We start from the raw sequence: 19,328 nt of genomic DNA, 5'->3' as shown, positions 1-19,328 counted from the left end.
AACCAGCTCAGATGAGAAAAAGAGAACATAGATATAATAAAGACAGATCACTTATGTGAAAGTATGTTCCATACTACATTTTTTGTGGACAGTAATGTCACATGCATATGTTCTGTTCAAGTTTCTGTAATTGGACTGTGTAATAAATACTAAAATCTTACATTATGTGTAATGAGGTTGCTTTGGGGCTAAGAAACTGTTTATCTGTGTGTATGATGCCAAAACACACAGGACATCAACTGTATGCTTAATACAGATAACAAAATGTTGAAAAAAGGGCGTCAGCATTTTTATGTCTATCATTCTCTAGTTGGGCATAAGCATATTTGAAAATGTTTTTTTGTGTACAAAAATACTCATAAATGTATGCTTTTCACTACTTTCAGTTAGAATTTTACATAAAAGAGAATACAATGTATGTAAAGTTTAAATCTAAACCAAACACTGAATCAATAAATTATATCACTGAAACCATATTCAAAATGCATTGCAACACCATTTACAATCACACACACTGCAGCATCTTAGCTTACCAATAACAGCACACGCTGTTACAACATGTGACACAAGCTGTTTGTGTTTATTTACTAGAGTTATCTGAACACTTTAAGCAGGCAGGTAACTTGAACTAAGTAAGAAAGATCTATAAAATAGGATTAGCAAATAATACAGCAATACCTGCATGTGAAATACACTTTAAAATCAGCTGGTTTTGCTTTACTCAAAACCTTCAACATTCTTATCCACTCAGAGGTTTAGTTATAGGACTGGTCAGCTGAACTTGCTTAAAAGTAGGTCAGCTTACCAGCTATGCTCTGCTTGTTCTGCTTTTGAAACATGCCAATAGTAGTATTAGCCTATAACTAAATTTAATTTTGCACTCATTTTAGATTAGAACCAAAATTTAATTCTCTGTTGGTTTTACAGTATTTATTTAGTGATTCCCATTTGTCTAACACTGTTGTAAATATATCATGTAGATAACGTATTGTAATAAAATACCATATATGTCTTTAATAATGTCAAGATGTGCTTTATAAGATTCCAAACAGTTTAAACTACAAAATGCAAGTGAAAATAAACTACAACCCCCACTTCCTAAGCGTTTTACCGCGCAGACTCGCTTGCGTTCTAGCGCATTCCCTTGATGCCTACACGCATGCGCAGTCGTACATGGGAGCATTGGGTATCAATTTGGTCAAACAGCGGGTGATAAAATGGTAGGTGACACAGAAATTAAAACATCTACTCTTGTTTTCTGCTTCTGTGGTCGATGGAGAAGATCTGACACACGTAAATGTTCCGCTGTTTGTACGAGTTGTTGTCTGTGCGTGTCGCACCGTGAATGCTCATAATTGTGTATATGTTTGTATGGCCAGGAAGGTCAGTTGTTGATATTTAGAGAGCTCAGCATGTATCGTTTATTTGATGATGGAGTTGAATCATATCGTATATAATGCATTTGAGAATCAAAGAACATTTTACTGTGCAATTGCCAGTAGTTTCGGTTAATGCATGCACCCTGCTACTCTGGTTTAGGATTTTTAGAGACAACCAAGCCCCTTCAATTTCGTTACTGACAATTAAAGAATTAGGCTTACATGTATACATTTTAGTAAATTTATTGGACCTGAATATAAACAAGATTTAAACTTCGTTATTTGTTTAAAGTTTAGGGTTTATTTGATAACACAGATATAAACATGCAATCAACTGACTGATACTTGGAAATGGCTATTACTATTTGTACACGTGCAGAATAGGGGTATCTGTGATGCCAAACAACAACACAGTTAGTGTCAGCAGAACAGAAGGGTTAATGACATCTTTACTCAGTCCATGAAATGTCAAACGTCAGTGTTTTAGCCCTGCCCTTATAACCCAGCCCCTAATAGTAGCCTGGTTATTTTCCAGATTACAGATAGGTCATCTGTTTATCTTTTTTAAACATTTGATGTTCAAAAACAAATTTTTAAGGTCGCCTAGTCAAACTGGTTCTTCTAAATTTGTTAAAAGAACTTGAGTAGAAACAGCTTACTGTGCATCGATGGAAATAACTGTCCAGTAACCCGGTTGTTTTGCACTGGCTGCCCTGTGCTTGCCATCTCATGTTACATGCCAAGCACAAGTGGCCTGTCACAGGTCCTCACATGCTTTGAGCTTCAGTCCGACTATTTCAAAGCTTTGCTTTAACCTGTAGAATGCCCTTTTGAGTTGACACATCGAACTGGACGTTTAGTCAACGTTTTGTTTATGGTTGCTCGTTGGATGTCTGAATGTGCGCATTTTCTCTTTGTATATTCGTTTGTGCTACTCTCTGTTTGTACAAACTGCTGAGTGTATTTCTTCGACTGTTTGAGGACATATCTTTTGTGTCCACACAGCATAAACTAAAATCTTCGCAAAAGGACAAGGTACGGCAGTTCATGTCCTTCACTCAAGCAGGAGAGAAGACTGCAGTGTACTGCCTTACACAAAATGACTGGAAACTAGAGGTGGCTACCGACAACTTCTTTCAGAATCCGGATTTGTACCATAAGGAATCCATGAAAAGCTCAGTGGACCGAAAAAAGCTGGAGCAGCTTTACAACCGGTATAAAGGCAAGTCTTTCGTATTCGTCTCCTTTAAAGTGTACGCCGTTCCCATGCTGGTTATTTAAATGTGGATGGTTTAATGTACCACTGTATAACACAGTTTTTACTCTTTAAAAAGTTTTAGTTATGAAGAAATAAATAGCACTTTGACTTTAGATTAATCGCGATTAATTGTATACAAAATAAAAGTTTGTTTATGTGTAATTTGTCTGTGCACTGTATGAAAATAATTACACGCATGCATGCATGTATTTAAGAGACATTTACATGTATATACATATTTATTTATATTTTGATATATTTTATATTATATATAAATTTAAAAAAATTCTTAAATTTATACATTTATATATACATAATAATTTCACACAAATATATTATGCTAACACAAACTTTTATTTTGTATGTGATTAATCGTGATTAATCTTTTAACAGCCCTACTGTGCCGGAAACGATCCGCGGCCTCCAGTCATTTCAGTGGCCTTGAAAAGCTATTTTATTCTACATGGAGCAGGTGTCCTCCTTATGGGGGCCACTATGTTGAGATCACATGACCAGCTGTGTTTTGGAAGTCAACTGTTACTAATAGTAGTAATAACAGCAGCAATAGACCGTTTTAGAGCCTATGTCACAATTATTTCACAGCGTTAGCTGGAGGTGGCCAATGTAAATCTGTATAGAGTTGGCTACACAAGGAACGCAAATTTTATCTTGTTGTGTTAGTACAGGCTCCAAATAAAAAATTTATCGCATACCTGCTGCCACTGACGACAGCTGTGGTGGTAAAACGCAATAAAATGAGCGGACTGGACAGAAACGATCATCAAAAATACTTCCTATCATGCACGTGCCCATTCAGCACATAGTTTATAGACATGTAATGATTTATACTCGTTCAATTTCTCTTTACTAAATGCTCGGTTTTAAGTTCAGGTTTCCCACGGGTCCTCGAAAATTTCTTGAAAGTTTGTGAATCTGGGGGAAATAATTCAAGGCCCTGGGAAGTTTTTGAAAATTTACATACATAGATACAGGTCAGTGAAAGTGCTTGAATCTATTTAGTTTTCTGGAAAAAAATCCATTTAATTCCCTGTGTAGTGTAGGATAATATCATAAAATTTATAGCCTTTTAAGCACACATGCTAAACAGTTCGCTTTAAATGCTTATATCTTCTGTATGCGAATGTTGATTCATACCAAAATGCTTTTTTGCATAGTTGTGTTTGACACATGAAAACGTCTTGGGTTACGTACGTAACTGTTGTTCACTGAGAAGGGAACGAGACGCTTCGTCTCCCTTGCCATACTTCCTGCTTCCCTGTAACGCCGTCTTTGGCAATATTTTAGATAGCGATATACTTCCTGGCTCCCGCGTCCCCCATGTCTTTGTTGTTAAGCCTCACCATTGGTTAAATTTGATATACACATTCAGACGCACTTTCCCCTGGAAGAGTCCCCAAAGTGTCACCGCAGTGACGCAGTGCGAGTTCCCTTGAAAGGGAACTGTAACAGTGTATCTTAAAAGGTAACACAATGTAACCTTGATTTCACTTGAAATGTGTCCCCACATTTAGTGCTTGAATTTGAGGGTATTGGACCTGGAAAGTCCTTGAACGGTCCTTGAATTTGAAGTTAACTAAGGTGTGGGAACCCTGTAAGTTTTCAAATGTATTGTCCTGCACAGTGTGGGACCTTACAATACATAGTCAGAGTTAACCTATACACAAGCATAAACAAATCAAGATGCAAGCAAATCAACCACAACAACAGACAATATACAATTGGCAAGTGTGCCAACCACCAGTCCAAAAAATAGAAGAATTAGTCAAGTTTTATTTATGTGTGTAGTAAGACACAGGAACAGAGAAAACACAAATTTCGTCTGTGCCAATAGGACTCGGTATAAATCCCAAGACACGGTTTAATAAGAGTCATCCATCAATTCCTTGTGCATGTTTTTTATGTTGGGTCACGAGAAATGCCTGAGCTTAAAAATTCAACGCTGGGGCCGGCAGAAAACATACTGCGTGTACTTTAAACGTTTTTGTTTATAGGTTACACAAACTAAAAGTGCTTTTTATTTTCAGATCCACAGGATGAAAATAAGATAGGAATTGATGGAATTCAACAGTTCTGCGATGATCTCAATCTGGATCCAGCAAGCATCAGTGTTCTGGTTGTGGCGTGGAAATTTCGTGCGGCGACACAGTGCGAATTCAGCAAGAAGGAGTTCATCGATGGCATGACAGAGCTGGGGTGAGCCATGTTTAAGTCATGTGCACTGTTGACATGTTTGGCATGTATAACAGCCATATGTAAAGTACATATTTGAGTTTCGTATGAACGAGCGACTAAATGAGGCAGTGTTTGGATAGAAGATGAGAGTGAGCTATTGATCTTTTCTATAGGTGTGATAGTCCAGAGAAGCTCCGAGCTCTTCTGCCCAGATTAGAACAGGATCTGAAAGACATTGGAAAGTTCAAAGACTTTTACCAGTTCACTTTCAACTTTGCCAAGAATCCTGGACAGAAAGGATTAGGTAGCACCATCTTTTTTTTTAGTTTCTTAATCATTACTTTTCGTTGAGGTTGACGTTCAGAGATCCTTAAAGTGAATAAACATAAGCTGCATGATTGTTTCACTTCTCTTTTCCCATTATAGATTTAGAGATGGCAGTAGCTTATTGGAACTTAGTTCTGGCTGGACGTTTTAAGTTCCTAGACCTATGGAACAGATTTTTATTGGTAGGTCCTCTGTCTTTGTAGTGTTTACATTTGGCCCTCCTCAGCACTGAATAAAATTTTTAAGTTATGCCAAGCAACACTTTAACTACATAGCAGAATTATTTCCTTTAGCAGTTAAATAAGATGCCCTTATTTTGAATAGGAGCACCATAAACGATCAATTCCCAAAGACACATGGAACTTGCTTCTGGATTTCGGCAACATGATTGCAGACGACATGTCAAACTACGATGAAGAAGGTAAGACTGTTTTTTATGTTGAAATGTATGCAGAAACTTCACTGAAAAGAATGGTTGCAAAATTTTAGTTCAACACAAAATGGCAAGGCTTTGTGTTCCTGTGTAGCTTAGTGGTAAAGAATTGTGTTAGCAGCACAAAAGAAGACCATGGGTTTGAACCTAGGGAACAGACATACTGATTTTTTTTTAAATGCACTGTAAAGGGGTTCGCACACGGGTTGCGCAGCTCAGCAGTGCGCCGTTCTAAAAAAATCAAACACATTGTTTTCTATGAGTATACGCACACCGGCGCCGCCAGGTGGCGCCTGTCCGCGCTGCCCAGCTTTGACTCAGGAAGTTGCTTAAATCCCTGTCACGCCACACAGCACCACTCACATAGTTTAACATTAAATAACATCATATTTGTCCCAAATCATTAATGATTAACATTGGCTGCTAACGTATATTTTGCATTTTTAAGTAGAATCGCGCTATTTAATGTGCACTTCCGGTTTACGATAGCTCCGAGTTGTCCGGGGCGTGACGCTGAGCTGCACGGCTGGTGTGTGACCCCCTTAAGTCACTTTGGATTAGTGCTGCCTCATGATTAGTCGCGGCTAATCGTTTGCAGAATAAACGTTTTTGTTTACATAATATATGTGTGTGGACTTTGTATAATAATTATTTACAAATACACACACACGCATGTATGTAATTAAGAAACATTTGCATGTGTATATACATGTTTATATTAACATATTTATATTATATATAAATATAAATATTTATTAAATACATATTTTTTTTCTTAAAATTCTCCATGTTTGTGTGTGTATTTATATATACATAATTCTTTTACACAGTACCCACACATATATTATGTAAAAAAACACCTTTTATTCTGCAAACGATTAGTCGCGACTAATCATGAGGCAGCACTACTTTGGATAAACCAAAACACAAATTTCACAATAAAAACAAATTTTTCATAAAATGGCAAGGCTTTTGGATTTATACTTTTAAAAGTATATTGTCACTTTTAAGTATGGTATCTCTGCTTTGTTACAGGAGCATGGCCTGTTCTCATTGATGATTTTGTGGAATACGCTCGGCCAATTGTGACGGGATCAAAGCGCAAAACTGTATAGTAATCCTACAGCTGGGCGAGAACCTACGCCTTGGTCTCCTCATTGACTTTGTAGTTTTTTTTAAAGACTTGTAAACATAATAAGAGAGAACTAGGAGAAACACTTGAAACCGACAAGCTTTGCAAAAGGAAAACAGGACGGAAAGATCAACTCAGACCTCCACGCGGGAAGGACAAGAGTGCGAGACTGCAGATTTCTAATAGAGCCATTAAATGCACATGGCCAGCTATTTGCACTGGCAACTCAAATCTAGCCTAAAAACCCTTGGAGATTTTGGGTGGATCACTTCGAACCTAGTACCTCATCTCCATAGCAACCCGTGTCACTCTAGGAGCAAGTCCTCATTGCCTACCCAATCTTCACGGTCTAAAATTATTGGAATAGTCTCAGAGTTCTCCAGTTTTGTTTTTGATGATGTACCCATTTGTCTGGGTGTGTGTCTCATGCAGGATTTGATGGTCATCGTGTGCACCGTTTAAGCCAGACGTTCATGGGCAGCACAGCATGCAGCTCACAACACCAGCACTATTGTTACAGTTGTAAAGTACTGCATCTACTGCAGCAGTATGTACAGAGAGAAATGTATTATCAGTAATGTTTTATTATATAAAAAAAATATGAGAGAAAAGAAGCGTGGTGAAAGTCGCCTCCATGCCATGTTTTTGTGTGAATTTAGGTCAAATGTGTCATCTGCCCTGTTGCAGAACTTGTAACAACACGGTTCAGTGTTACCCTTTTTGTTTACCAGATTTATGTTAAAAAAATAAATTATTGCTCTTTATGTTCTTTTCAATCTCTAACAGCCCTTTTTTTCTTCAACAGGACACTTACAACATTTTCTTGTGCACATTTGGTAGATGGTTTTATCCAAAGTGACTTACAGTGTGTTATCAGTATGTGTGTTTCCTGGAATCAAACCCACAGCCTTTTGCGCCGCTAACACCTCGCCACTGAGCTACAAGAACACTTACAAATACAGCCTTGCACAACAATTCCAGATCTTGCAAGCTTTCTCTTTCTTTTCTTTTTTAAGTGAAAGTGAAATGAAACTTACAGGTGTCAGTTTGTTTGTTTGACTATATATTCATAATATTTATGAGGTAAGTAATGCAACCATCATTAATTCTTTACGTAATAAAAAATCTACGAGAAATAACTTAATGACAAAACTTTTACATTTTCCTGTTAATCATTGATATATCTCATCAATATCACATTTTTGGCATACTGATGAATCAAGACAAGTGTAAAAGCCCCTAAATGTTTGATTGTCAAAGAAATATATATACAATTTATTAGATTATAATCCATGAGAACAATAAAATTGCAATAATACTATATATACTATATGTTTAATAATTTCCATGTTTTTCTGTTTTTTCCTTCATCTGTCTTGTAAAGCTGCTTTGAAGAAATGCAACATTGTTAAAAAAAGCACTATATCTATACATAAATAAATGTAACTTGATAAAACGATTAGTCAAGAATATACACTTTGCACCTATTAAAGGTGGGGTGCATGATCTTTGAAAGCCAATGTTGATATTTGAAATCACCTAAACAAACACACACCTACCCCAATAGAATCTGGACCTTATTTTGATAGACCCGCACACATATACGCAACCCAGGCAAAGATGTCGGTTGCTGATTGGCTACAAATGTGTTTTGGTACTCAGCCCGACTCCCTTTTTCAAAGTGTTTTTCAAAAATCATGCACCCTGCCTTTAAGTAATCACACAATACATCAAGTTAGCACATTCAGATTCAGGACAGTTGTACTGTCATTAGATCACAACATTATTCTTTCGGTCAGTGGTTCTCAAACTTTTTCGGCGTGCGGGCATCCCTAAGTGGCCCTACCAAAGAAAATTATGGCATAAAACATTACAAAACTTAATATTAAAACAAAACATGAAATTATACAATGTAGTGCTGTTGGTTAGTAGCCTTATTTTTATGAGATTTCATTACAAAGAATTGATGATAAATGTATTTATTTTATAAAATTTAATAAAACCGGGGGCCCCCTGGCACCATCTCAGGGCCCCCCAGGGGACCATGGCCCCTAGTTTGGGAACCACTGCTTTAGATTTTCATATTTGTCACATGAATTCAAGCAAACTGCAGGGATGATGTAATGATGGACGTTTTTAAAAGTAGTGTCCTTCTTGCCAAAGAGTACCAAATCTGGAAATCATGATGAAAATAAAGTGTCCATTGTACATATGTTTTAATTAATCATTGTAGCCTATACATTTTTGTGGGGTGGGGGGTCGGGGTGTATGTGTATGTTTATGTTTTTGGAAAACTACCGTTGGACAATGTCTTCTTGCCTGGCTTAGATTTTAATCCATTTTGTTAAACTGAACCATCACAGGAGCATTAAAAGCTTTGCCAGTAAACCGCCTCTATTCTTTATTGTCGGTTCATTTCAAAGTTACACAGACATCACCGATAGTTCTTGATCTTGTTGGTCATGATGAAGCGACTTCTCAGTTGAGCAAGGCTTGTGGGATTGAATATAGGTCTTCGTATTTTGATTTGTATTGTTATATATTTGCAAAACATCTAAATACCCATTTTAAATCCAATAAAGTTAATAAAAAAGCAGATAAGTATCATTTAAAGATGATTTATTTGACTGAAACATTTTGGAAATGAATGGCAGAACAGATTTTATGCGTGTTTGTGCAGTTAAATTTTACTGCGTGCCACAAGGGGGCAGCTTGTCAGATTTGTTACCGCCTAATGATGATTTCTTTAACCTGTAAAGTAAAATGTTTGATTTGATTTTATTTCTTTGTTTTGTTTTAATTATTTTACCTGTATTGTTTTACATGTTAAAAGTAAATATGTTCAAATAATGTAATTTTTTTTTAAAGATCTAATAAAAGACCCACGCCACTGTGACGTTTTTCTTGCACTGCAGATAAATTATTTACTTCAAAACACATTACTTTCGATATATCACATGGCTTCTTTACATGGGTAACTGTTAGATCAGTATGACTTTTTGTATGTAACGTTAGGCTATTTATGTATTTTTATTATGTTTTAGTTTGTGTGTTTTTTACCAAACATTTCAGTAAACCTGTAACAATTATATATTTTCACTTCAATCTGTTTTTGTTATTTATGTTATTATTAATCTGTAAAAAAAATTCAAAAATCCCCACAGAACCTTTCTCACACGTTCCGTTTTTCAGCACGGCGTGTTATCAGTGTAACACATTTTATGCTAACCGCGGGCTCTTTTCTGAATTCATAGGATCTGCCCTTCAACAATATAACAAACACATTTTTCATCTACCTTATATAATAAGAATGTCATTTTTTTGTATTTGAGAAACTGTACAATCAACATGAATCTTGACAGGCTTCGTAAAAGAGTGAGACACTACATTGATCAGGTAAGAAAAGTCAGTATAGTTAGCATGATCCTTGCTTAAATTTAAACATCAAATAAGCTTTTATTAAGCTTGTCAATATGACTTTTCATTAATGTAAAAATCGCAAAATACAGTTAGAACATTAAAATTTGGGTAATTTTAAGCTTTCATGCTTCCAATGTAAAGGCCTGTGAAGACTCACAAGTATAATTCCACTTTAATAACACAATACTGGGGAATAAATATGTGCCCATGATGCTTTAAAATCAATTCTTAGGAATTTATTGCCGTTATGCTTTGTGCACAATTTACATCTAAATGCAGCTCCAGTTGCAAAGTACAATTTTACCACCAAAGTATATCAAAATATTTATAAAGTTTCCAACTTTTGTTTGATCTGTTTTGCAGCAACAGTATCAAAGCGCTCTGTTTTGGGCTGACAAAGTAGCATCATTATCAGGTAAAAAGGCTTTTGTACCGTTATGTAAACATTGTTGTGAAATAGTATGGCTAGATTTGGTTTGGTAAATGTGCATATTCAGTACAAGCTGAATTTGTATCATTTGATATTAGACTAATCACATACTTATCATTCTTTTATAGATGACCCTCAAGATATTTATTGGTTAGCACAGTGCCTTTATTTAACAGCACAATATCACAGAGCCTCTCATGCTCTCAGATCACGCAAGCTTGACAAGGTAAGAGCTGTAGACTGATGATGGAGTAAAGAAAATTCATAGCAGCAGATGTACTTGGGTGATTCTCACGAAAACTTGGTTTTAAAAATGTCAAGCATGAAAATGTAAAAATTGCTTAAATTTACTTTTTTTTCCCACCAGACATTTGTAACATAATTAAAAAAATGAGTCCTAAAAATCTCATTACCGCAACAGTCAGAAAACATCAACAGTGACATATTTTCAAAATGACATGACAAACCTGAAAGAACATAATTTGGAGATTCTGCACATGCATTTAAAATCAAAGTATTATGCTTCTATAAATTAAATTAACATTTTATAAGCATCTGTTGCGGTAATGATAATCAAAATGTCGTGTAAGCATTCTGACAAGACAATATTTCAAATTAACTGTAAAAAAAATGATCTTACCTGGTAGCCATCTTGAAGTAACTGGTCCATGTGCTTGGTCACTCAAAATCAAACTTTATTAAAATTCTGTATGTGTGCTTAAACTGTTCTCAAAAAGTGTTGCGGAGGATGAGAACATCAGGCATGGACACATAATTTTCCAAATTTTTCTTCATTATTATTATACATGAATATTCAGTAAATATTTTTTCTGTCATTTAAAGTAGTCTAGCAAAACATCCATTTATTTTTTTCTTAATATTTTTGTGTTAATTTGATTAAATTACAACATATCGCATGTTCAAACACAGCCGGACACATTGCGGTTATGAGAATTTCAGCAGAAAATGAGATAAAATTTCCAATTATAAATTCTTATGTTGAAATCACACATTGTGCATTTTGTGGTTTTTATTAAATATAAGTATTTATTATATACATTTATTTTTTTCTTAAAATTATACATGTATGTGTGTGTATTTATATATACATAATTATTATACACAGTACACACACATATTATGTAAACAAAAACTTTTATTCTGCAAACGATAAGCAGCACTACATCTGAGAGTAAAGATAACAAAAATGTTAATTTTTAAGGAATGAAAGAAAGTAGTATATATGCTTGTCATTTATCCCTAAACTTGACTTTCTTTGTTTCTATTTTTAGTTGTATGGAGCCTGTCAGTATTTAGCTGCAAGATGCCATGTGAGTATTTTTTTATTTGTGTTAAAAAATACACACAGAGCAGGGGATTTAAAGACATTTTAGTTTTGCAGAGATTTGGTGGCTTGTCTATGGCCAGGTTTACACAAAATCGGCATGCCAAGAACTCCAAGATTTCCTTAGAATTGGAGTGCCTGTCATTAACAAAACCTCTGCTTCTTCTGTGTTTATTTACATATTTTTTAGAAATTTTATATAACAGCATTATGTTTTCTGTAACAAATAAACGTGTAGCACAGTAGCAGTATTGTTATCTCCATTTATCACATTTTGCAAGGCTTAAATCTTTTCAACACAATTCTGCAGATATTAACGCAAATCAAAGCAGAAAATGTGAAAAGTATGGAGATTCTGACTGGCCAGCTTAGGCTATCTTGCATGAGGAGGAAATCAGTGATAAATACACTATTAAAATGTGTGTATTTTGCAGTATGCTGCCAAAGAATATCAACAAGCTCTGGACATATTGGACATGGAGGAAGCAGCCAGTAAGAAGATATTGGACAGGAATGTAAAAGAGGAAAATGGCTCAAGGGAACCAGCAAAGGAATGGGAAATGTCTCCTGCCTCAGTGAGTTTTTTTTTTGTGGGAGGGTTGGTTTTGCCTTTTATTTTGCTTCTGGATCAGAGTACAATCGAAAACTGTTTAGTTGGATTTAAAGATGTTTCAGTGTTTGGATCTATAAGGAAGGGCAGTTACTCCATGAAGACAGCTTAGGTGTATGCTCAAAAATACGGTTGGTATTTGAATGCCATTACTGGTTGCATGGTTTTGACACCCTGTGGCCTTTTTCTCAGATCAACAGTTCCATCTGTCTCCTGCGGGGGAAAATCTATGATGCCATGGACAACAGACCCCTAGCAACGTCTAGCTACAAAGAGGCCTTGAAACTAGATGTTTACTGCTTTGAAGCCTTTGACCTTTTGACGTCCCATCACATGTTGACTGCTCAAGAGGGTGAGCATCATTTTCTGTTTTTTTTTTTTTTTAGTATGATTCTAATTAAATAAATGCCCTCAACATCATCCTGTCTTTATAGAGAAAGATTTTCTGGATTCTCTGCCCTTAAGTCAACAGTGTACAGAAGAGGAAGTGGAGTTGTTACGTTTTCTTTTTGAAAACAAATTGAAAAAGGTAAGAGGGCACTTTCCATGTCCATGTAAAAAAGATTTGAATTTTAAAGATGTGTTGCTGACTTGTGATTTGCATGCATGATGTGGTTTTCACGTCATACATGTTAGATACAGATCTTTATTTAGCTTGACGATTTCAGTTTTAAAAAGAACACAAATGAGCTATTGAGTATTTCAAAAACCTCTTTATTCAGTAAATGGTTCTGAAGTGTTGTTGTAGATCTAATTAGCAATTCTCCTTTTCCAGTATAACAAACCAAGTGAGATGGTCGTCCCAGATATAGTCAATGGTCTCCAGGACAACTTGGATGTTGTCGTCTCTTTGGCAGAGCGGCATTATTACAACTGTGACTTTAAAATGTGCTACTCTCTTACGTCAATGTAAGTGCATATGGTCCACAAAACACTTATTGTTTAAGAAGTATATGAAGAGTTTGGTTCCAAAACACGATAACTCCATTTAAAATAAAAAAAAGAGTTACCACCAAAATCAGTATTGTATCTTGTCAGTATTAAAAAGTAAATTCTTAATTTTACGCAAAATCTGATATATGCAGTGTTATTCTGTCATCTTTTTTCCCAAAACGCAATAAACGCCACTCCTCCTCCTTTGCAGAATGCAATAAATCTGCTCAACAAATCACAGCACACCATTGCACGCATTGTAAACCACAATGGCGGGGCGTTGAATACACACTGAATCCTACAGTAGTTTCCCTCATCTGCTTTGTTCTTCATAATCAAAAAACAAACAAAAACAAAATAATATTTTTGTTGGCATTAATAAACCTGTGGTGGTTTTCTGTGGCGGGGAAAAAACATAAGCCACACGAGAGATGGAAAAACGACAGCTGTTCTTACACGACAGCTTCTCTCATGCTAACACATTGACCACAGAGGATTTTATAAAAACTTCATTGTTTCATTCAAAGTCAGCGAAAATCAAGCAGGACCAAAACATTTCACAGCTGATCGCTGTCAAAAAAGTTTAGCAACGGCGTCCCAAGGATGACAGCAGCAATGACAGTGTTTTTAATATGACAAACTAAGTGTTTTGATTAATGCCATTAATGTTATTTTTTTAATCAGTAAATACCACTAGTCAACTAAATTAATATAACATGAAAAAGATGAATGCACATTTATATATTGATTCAATAGATTTATAGCATTTGAAAAAAAAAGTTTTTATAATAAATTCATGGACTTGAATTTTTAATGTTATTATAACCTAAAGATGCTATGTAAAAGTTTGTAACAGAAAATAGTGGTTTTCATCTTGTCACCTTCTTGGTATAGAAAACACATTTTACCAAAATTAGTCAAAATGGATTTATTGCGTTTTGGAACCAAACTCTTCATATACCTGATGCTCAGCAACATTTAGATAAAGGTAGAAATCATGTTTTGTTTACCTTTAATCCAGGGTTATGGTGAAAGACCCATTTCATGCCAACTGTTTGCCAGTGCATATAGGAACTCTTGTTGAGCTAAGTAAAGCAAATGGTATGACACAAATACTGATTTATATATATGCATATAAAACATTAATATTTAACATATATGAGGAGTTACGATGCAAAACCCTCTAAATGCGTCTGACATGTTTTCTTGTAAATGAGCATTTTTTTTATCAGGCTCTTAAAGGAATAGTCTACTCATTTTCAGTATTGAACTATGTTGTTGCCTTAGCTGGGAATTGTTGATACATCCCTCTATCATCTGTGTGCGTGCACGTAAGCGCTGGAGCGCGCTGCGACGCTTCGATAGCATTAAGCTTAGCCCCATTCATTCAATGGTACCATTTAGAGATAAAGTTAGAAGTGACCAAACACATCAACGTTTTTCCTATTTAAGACGAGTAGTTATACGAGCAAGTTTGGTGGTACAAAATAAAACGTAGCGCTTTTATAAGCGGATTTAAAAGAGGAACTATATTTTATGGCGTAATAGCACTTTTGGGAGTACTTCGACTCGGCGCAGTAACACCCTCCCTCTCCCATTATGAGAGTGAGAAGGGGAGCGGACTTTTCAGGCGAGTCGAAGTACTCCCAAAAGTGCTATTACGCCATAAAATATAGTTCCTCTTTTAAATCCGCTTAGAAAAGCGCTACGTTTTATTTTGTATTACCAAACTTGCTCGTATAACTACTCATCTTAAATAGGAAAAACGTTGATGTGTTTGGTCACTTCTAACATTATCTCTAAATGGTACCATTGAATGAATGGGGCTAAGCTAAATGCTATCGAAGCGTCGCAGCGCGCTCCAGCGCTTACGTGCACGCACACAGATGATAGAGGGATGTATCAACAATTCTTAGTTAAGGTAATAACATATTTTAATATTGAAAATGAATAGACTATTCCTTTAAGTTTTTATGTTCAGTAATATCACTTTAATGGCAATGAAAAGGTTATTAGTAATTGAAATGCCTTACTTTCACAAATGTCACTGTAGTCATTTCGTTAATAGTTAACAAATTTGACAGTTTTTCACTGCAAAACCCTCTAAGTGCATGCAAGGTTTTTTGGCAAAAACTTTAACTAAAAAAAAAAATCACTTTTTTGGACAAGACATAGTTGCAAAATCACTAAGGATGCAAATAAACATAGCAAATTATGAAAGTCAGAATGCGAACATGAAGAAACTGAACCACACACTAGGGGGTGCTGTGATCCATGGCACTGCCACATTTGGGTTGTATTCAGGTCCAAGTACCATGGTCGTTTCATTCATCCAATTCATCTTACGTGCACTTAAAGGACTTTGCTGAAAAATTGATGTGGTGTTTAGTGGATTCAGCCAACAAAGCTGTATTTCTGAATGGCCTCAGGCCAGGATTGCGCAGATTTGAAGCGAAGGTACTTAATGAAGATATAGGCTAATGCATTGGTTAATATCATCTCATTTTTAACAGAAGAGGCGTTTAACAGCTTTTGCATCTGAGTTCCTCGTATATATTTTGATTTGGAGTCATTATATTTTTCTCCATCGTAATGTATTTTTGTGTTTTTAGAGTTATTCTACCTGTCTCATAAACTGGTGGATTTGTATCCTAGCAATCCGGTAAGCGGAATGGGAATTATAATAATTTTTAATAATGCATGTTTACAACTAAATGTAATAAGATTTGTGTGATGTGTAATGTGTCAAATCAATGGCTTATCTGTAAATCTGTTCTTGTCTAAGGTTTCGTGGTTTGCTGTTGGATGTTACTACCTCATGGTTGGACATAAAAATGAACATGCGAGGCGATATCTCAGGTATGACTGCATTTAGTTCAATACATGATTAAATGTGATTACATTTAGGCATTTGATCCAAATCGTCACCATGTTAGTATGGTTTTAAATGTGTGTTTGTTTGAGAGGAATGTACAGGCCATGTTTTTGTCTTCTAAAATAACAGGATATGAGAGGTGCTGGTGCCATTTGCACATAGTAAAGAAAACAATTATATATTTAAGTGCAGATGCCAAAGGAAGCAAGTTAGCGTTTTAATTTCAGGAAACACCGTTTGTGTGGTAAATCTGGTAAAGGTTACACTGGTGAAAGGAGAACCATAGCTGCAGTCTTGTGAGTGCATGTGTGTTGTGGTTAACAGCACAATCTTTCTCCAGTAAGGCCACCACGCTGGAGCGCACATACGGACCGGCGTGGATAGCATACGGGCACTCGTTCGCTGTTGAGAGCGAGCACGACCAGGCCATGGCTGCATACTTCACAGCCACCCAACTAATGAAAGGGTGTGTAGATGTGCAGTATTTGTGACCATCAAGATTTTTTTTATTAACAGCAGGTGTGTGTTTCAAATTTTGTGGAAAAAAACTCATTGGCTTTCTGTTTAACCAGGTGTCACCTGCCAATGCTGTACATAGGTCTCGAGTATGGACTTACCAACAACCCAAAGCTGGCAGAACGTTTCTTTAGCCAAGCCCTAAGCATCGCCCCCGAGGACCCCTTTGTCATACATGAGGTAGCTGTGGTTGCCTTCCAAAATGGAGAGTAAGTGGTCTTTTCGGAAAATAACAAATTAATCTGTCCATCAAGAGTTTGTGGTTTTTCAAAGCTTTGCTTTGTTGCAGTTATAAAACAGCTGAGAAGTTGTTTCTGGATGCTATGGACAAAATTAAAGCCATAGGAAATGAGGTAACTATATAGTTGTTGTGTTGAATTTGGCAGTTGTTGGTCCCTTTTCAGCGTACTTAAATGCACGTTAAAATGTTAAGATGCTAAATTAAGTTTCGATTTACAGGTAACGGTGGACAAATGGGAGCCACTTCTAAACAATCTGGGTCATGTATGTCGAAAATTGAAGTAAGTTAAAATGAAACTGATTTATAAAAGTGCCTTAATAATTTTATTAAATATGTTATTTATATCTTCATAAATACATACACTGCACGCTACTGAATCTGATATGATCTCTGCTGAGGGGCTTCATTATACTCCAGTAAAATAGGAGGGATTTTGGCTATTGTGATGGTGAAACTGCGACTAAAAGCGTCAGTTTCTAAAATGATCTGAAGTGGTATTTTAATGAAGAGCATAAGAGAAAGACATGATTGCTTTGCATCGCCATTTGCTTGCTTTTCTCTGCTTTAATAAAGTGCTTGTTTTGTTCGTTCACCATAGTACTTGATGAATTATGCATTTTTACTGGATGTTAAAGGGCTCACAGTGTACACTTGAAGATCATTTAACTTGTGTTTACTGCAGCCCTTTAAAAAAATGCTGAATTTTCAGGTTTAGTGGTGATTTTTATATCTATCTATCTATCTATCTATCTATCTATCTATCTATCTATCTATCTTTTATATATTTATTTATTTATATGTATATAAATAAAAAAATAAATATTTAAAAAAAAATGATATATACATATATTTATATTTATATATATATATATATTTTTATATATATATATATATATATATATATATATATATATATATATATATATATATATATATATATATATATATATATATATATATATATATATTTATATATATATATATATATATTTATATATTTATATTTATATTTATATATTTTTTATATTATATATGTATATATTTTTTATATATATTTATATATATAATTTTTTATTAGGCCTAAAAAACACTGATTCGATGTTCATCTGCAGACCTTTATACTGCACAGTGAAGTGTAAAGTGAACGTTTGGTTTACTTGTGGCATCAAAATTTCCACTGCCTCTGTGTCTACATCTATTACGCGTGTCGTGGTTAAAAAAAAATCAGGTCGGTGATTGCTTTCAACTTGTTTGTGTAGGAAATATGAGCAGGCCCTCGAATACCACAGACAAGCTTTGGTCCTCATCCCACAGAATGCCTCAACTTACTCAGCCATCGGTTATGTTCACAGCCTCATGGGAGATTTTGAGAGTGCCATTGACTACTTTCACACTGTGAGAAAATCATGCTTCTGTGGTTTCGGTCAGTTTTAGTTGTGTTTTTACTCATGAACAAAATCTCAAACGTATAAACCATCTCCCTAGGCACTTGGTCTTAAAAGGGACGACACCTTTTCAGTAACCATGCTGGGCCACTGCATTGAGATGTATATCAGTGATTCAGATGCTTATATTGGTAAGACACCTATCCATATCGTCTTCATGCACCATTCAGTTTGAGGGGTCCTTTTGAATGTTACCTTATTTGTCACACAGGAACTGACATTAAAGATAAAGTGAGAAAGACCATCAACACACCTGCACTGATAAAGATGCTCAACACTTCATCTGATGGCAATGACAGCAGAGCACAACCAGCAGAGGAGGTGAACGTTTCTTTTAACGTTGACAAACAAACGGATGCCTTTCAGCGCTTCCTTTTAGAATGCGACATGCACGAGAGCGACATGATGTTAGAGACGTCCATGTCTGACACCAGCACGTGATCCTGACCTGTATGGGTCTTAGAGGAACTTTGACTTTGAGCTTGAGATGATGATGGAATTTGAGAATAAAGCGGACACAACAACTCTCCCTCTGCTGCCCATAATGTTGGACCCCTGTGGATTTTTTTTTACTATGAATAAATGTCAAGAAGTGAATGCAGAAGGTTTGAAACTAATGATTTAATCAATAAATCCTTCATCCATATTTTAAACAGATTTGTGTATTTTTCTTGCTGTGCTGTTTTGTGGGTGAGACCGCACAGAATGTGGTTTATAGATGCCAACCAAAACTATAACTGGTAAATAATTTCATGAATGATAATGGTGTTGTTGCATTAGCCATTTCACAT

The 19,328-nt window shown here is 35.5% G+C and overlaps 2 protein-coding genes across 5 annotated transcripts; both read left to right on the top strand.

Moving 5' to 3' along the window:
- The first annotated feature begins 1,097 nt into the window (after nucleotides 1-1,097).
- On the top strand, nucleotides 1,098-7,486 carry dcun1d2a (DCN1, defective in cullin neddylation 1, domain containing 2a). Of its 4 annotated transcripts, none has more exons than XM_055215868.2 (7): nucleotides 1,098-1,220; nucleotides 2,385-2,601; nucleotides 4,683-4,851; nucleotides 5,004-5,134; nucleotides 5,257-5,339; nucleotides 5,482-5,578; nucleotides 6,626-7,486. In XM_055215868.2, the coding sequence occupies exons 1-7, from the start codon at nucleotides 1,218-1,220 to the stop codon at nucleotides 6,703-6,705; spliced, it is 780 nt and encodes a 259-aa protein (XP_055071843.1). In that variant the 5' UTR covers nucleotides 1,098-1,217; the 3' UTR covers nucleotides 6,706-7,486. The 4 variants fall into 4 exon arrangements, with proteins under 4 accessions (XP_055071843.1, XP_055071845.1, XP_055071844.1 ...); XM_055215870.2 differs by having other exon boundaries at nucleotides 1,194-1,293; XM_055215869.2 differs by lacking the exon at nucleotides 1,098-1,220 and adding an exon at nucleotides 2,032-2,278.
- Nucleotides 7,487-9,901: 2,415 nt separating this feature from the next.
- cdc16 (cell division cycle 16 homolog (S. cerevisiae)) lies at nucleotides 9,902-19,190 on the top strand. The gene is made up of 18 exons (XM_055215857.2): nucleotides 9,902-10,118; nucleotides 10,506-10,557; nucleotides 10,701-10,798; nucleotides 11,865-11,903; nucleotides 12,352-12,492; nucleotides 12,720-12,879; nucleotides 12,962-13,056; nucleotides 13,303-13,436; nucleotides 14,482-14,561; nucleotides 16,073-16,122; nucleotides 16,246-16,319; nucleotides 16,676-16,801; nucleotides 16,908-17,060; nucleotides 17,141-17,204; nucleotides 17,311-17,372; nucleotides 18,352-18,487; nucleotides 18,578-18,668; nucleotides 18,749-19,190. The coding sequence occupies exons 1-18, from the start codon at nucleotides 10,071-10,073 to the stop codon at nucleotides 18,976-18,978; spliced, it is 1,833 nt and encodes a 610-aa protein (XP_055071832.1). The 5' UTR covers nucleotides 9,902-10,070; the 3' UTR covers nucleotides 18,979-19,190.
- Nucleotides 19,191-19,328: the final 138 nt, after the last annotated feature.

The sequence above is a fragment of the Misgurnus anguillicaudatus genome, chromosome 17, assembly GCF_027580225.2.
Source record: "Misgurnus anguillicaudatus chromosome 17, ASM2758022v2, whole genome shotgun sequence".
Classification (NCBI taxonomy): domain Eukaryota; kingdom Metazoa; phylum Chordata; class Actinopteri; order Cypriniformes; family Cobitidae; genus Misgurnus; species Misgurnus anguillicaudatus.
Note: the sequence above shows the minus strand (reverse complement) of the source record. Positions and strands in the feature narration are given on the sequence as shown.

Coding starts and splice junctions, on each gene's coding strand:
- cdc16 (XM_055215857.2), top strand. CDS start 10,071: ATGAATCTTGACAGGCTTCGTAAAAGAGTGAGACACTACATTGATCAG. Junction 13,437..14,481: donor TGCTACTCTCTTACGTCAAT/GTAAGTGCATAT, acceptor CCTTTAATCCAG/GGTTATGGTGAAAGACCCAT. Junction 16,320..16,675: donor CATGCGAGGCGATATCTCAG/GTATGACTGCAT, acceptor ATCTTTCTCCAG/TAAGGCCACCACGCTGGAGC.
- dcun1d2a (XM_055215867.2), top strand. CDS start 2,277: ATGTGCGCATTTTCTCTTTGTATATTCGTTTGTGCTACTCTCTGTTTG. Junction 4,852..5,003: donor GATGGCATGACAGAGCTGGG/GTGAGCCATGTT, acceptor TCTTTTCTATAG/GTGTGATAGTCCAGAGAAGC. Junction 5,135..5,256: donor TCCTGGACAGAAAGGATTAG/GTAGCACCATCT, acceptor TTCCCATTATAG/ATTTAGAGATGGCAGTAGCT.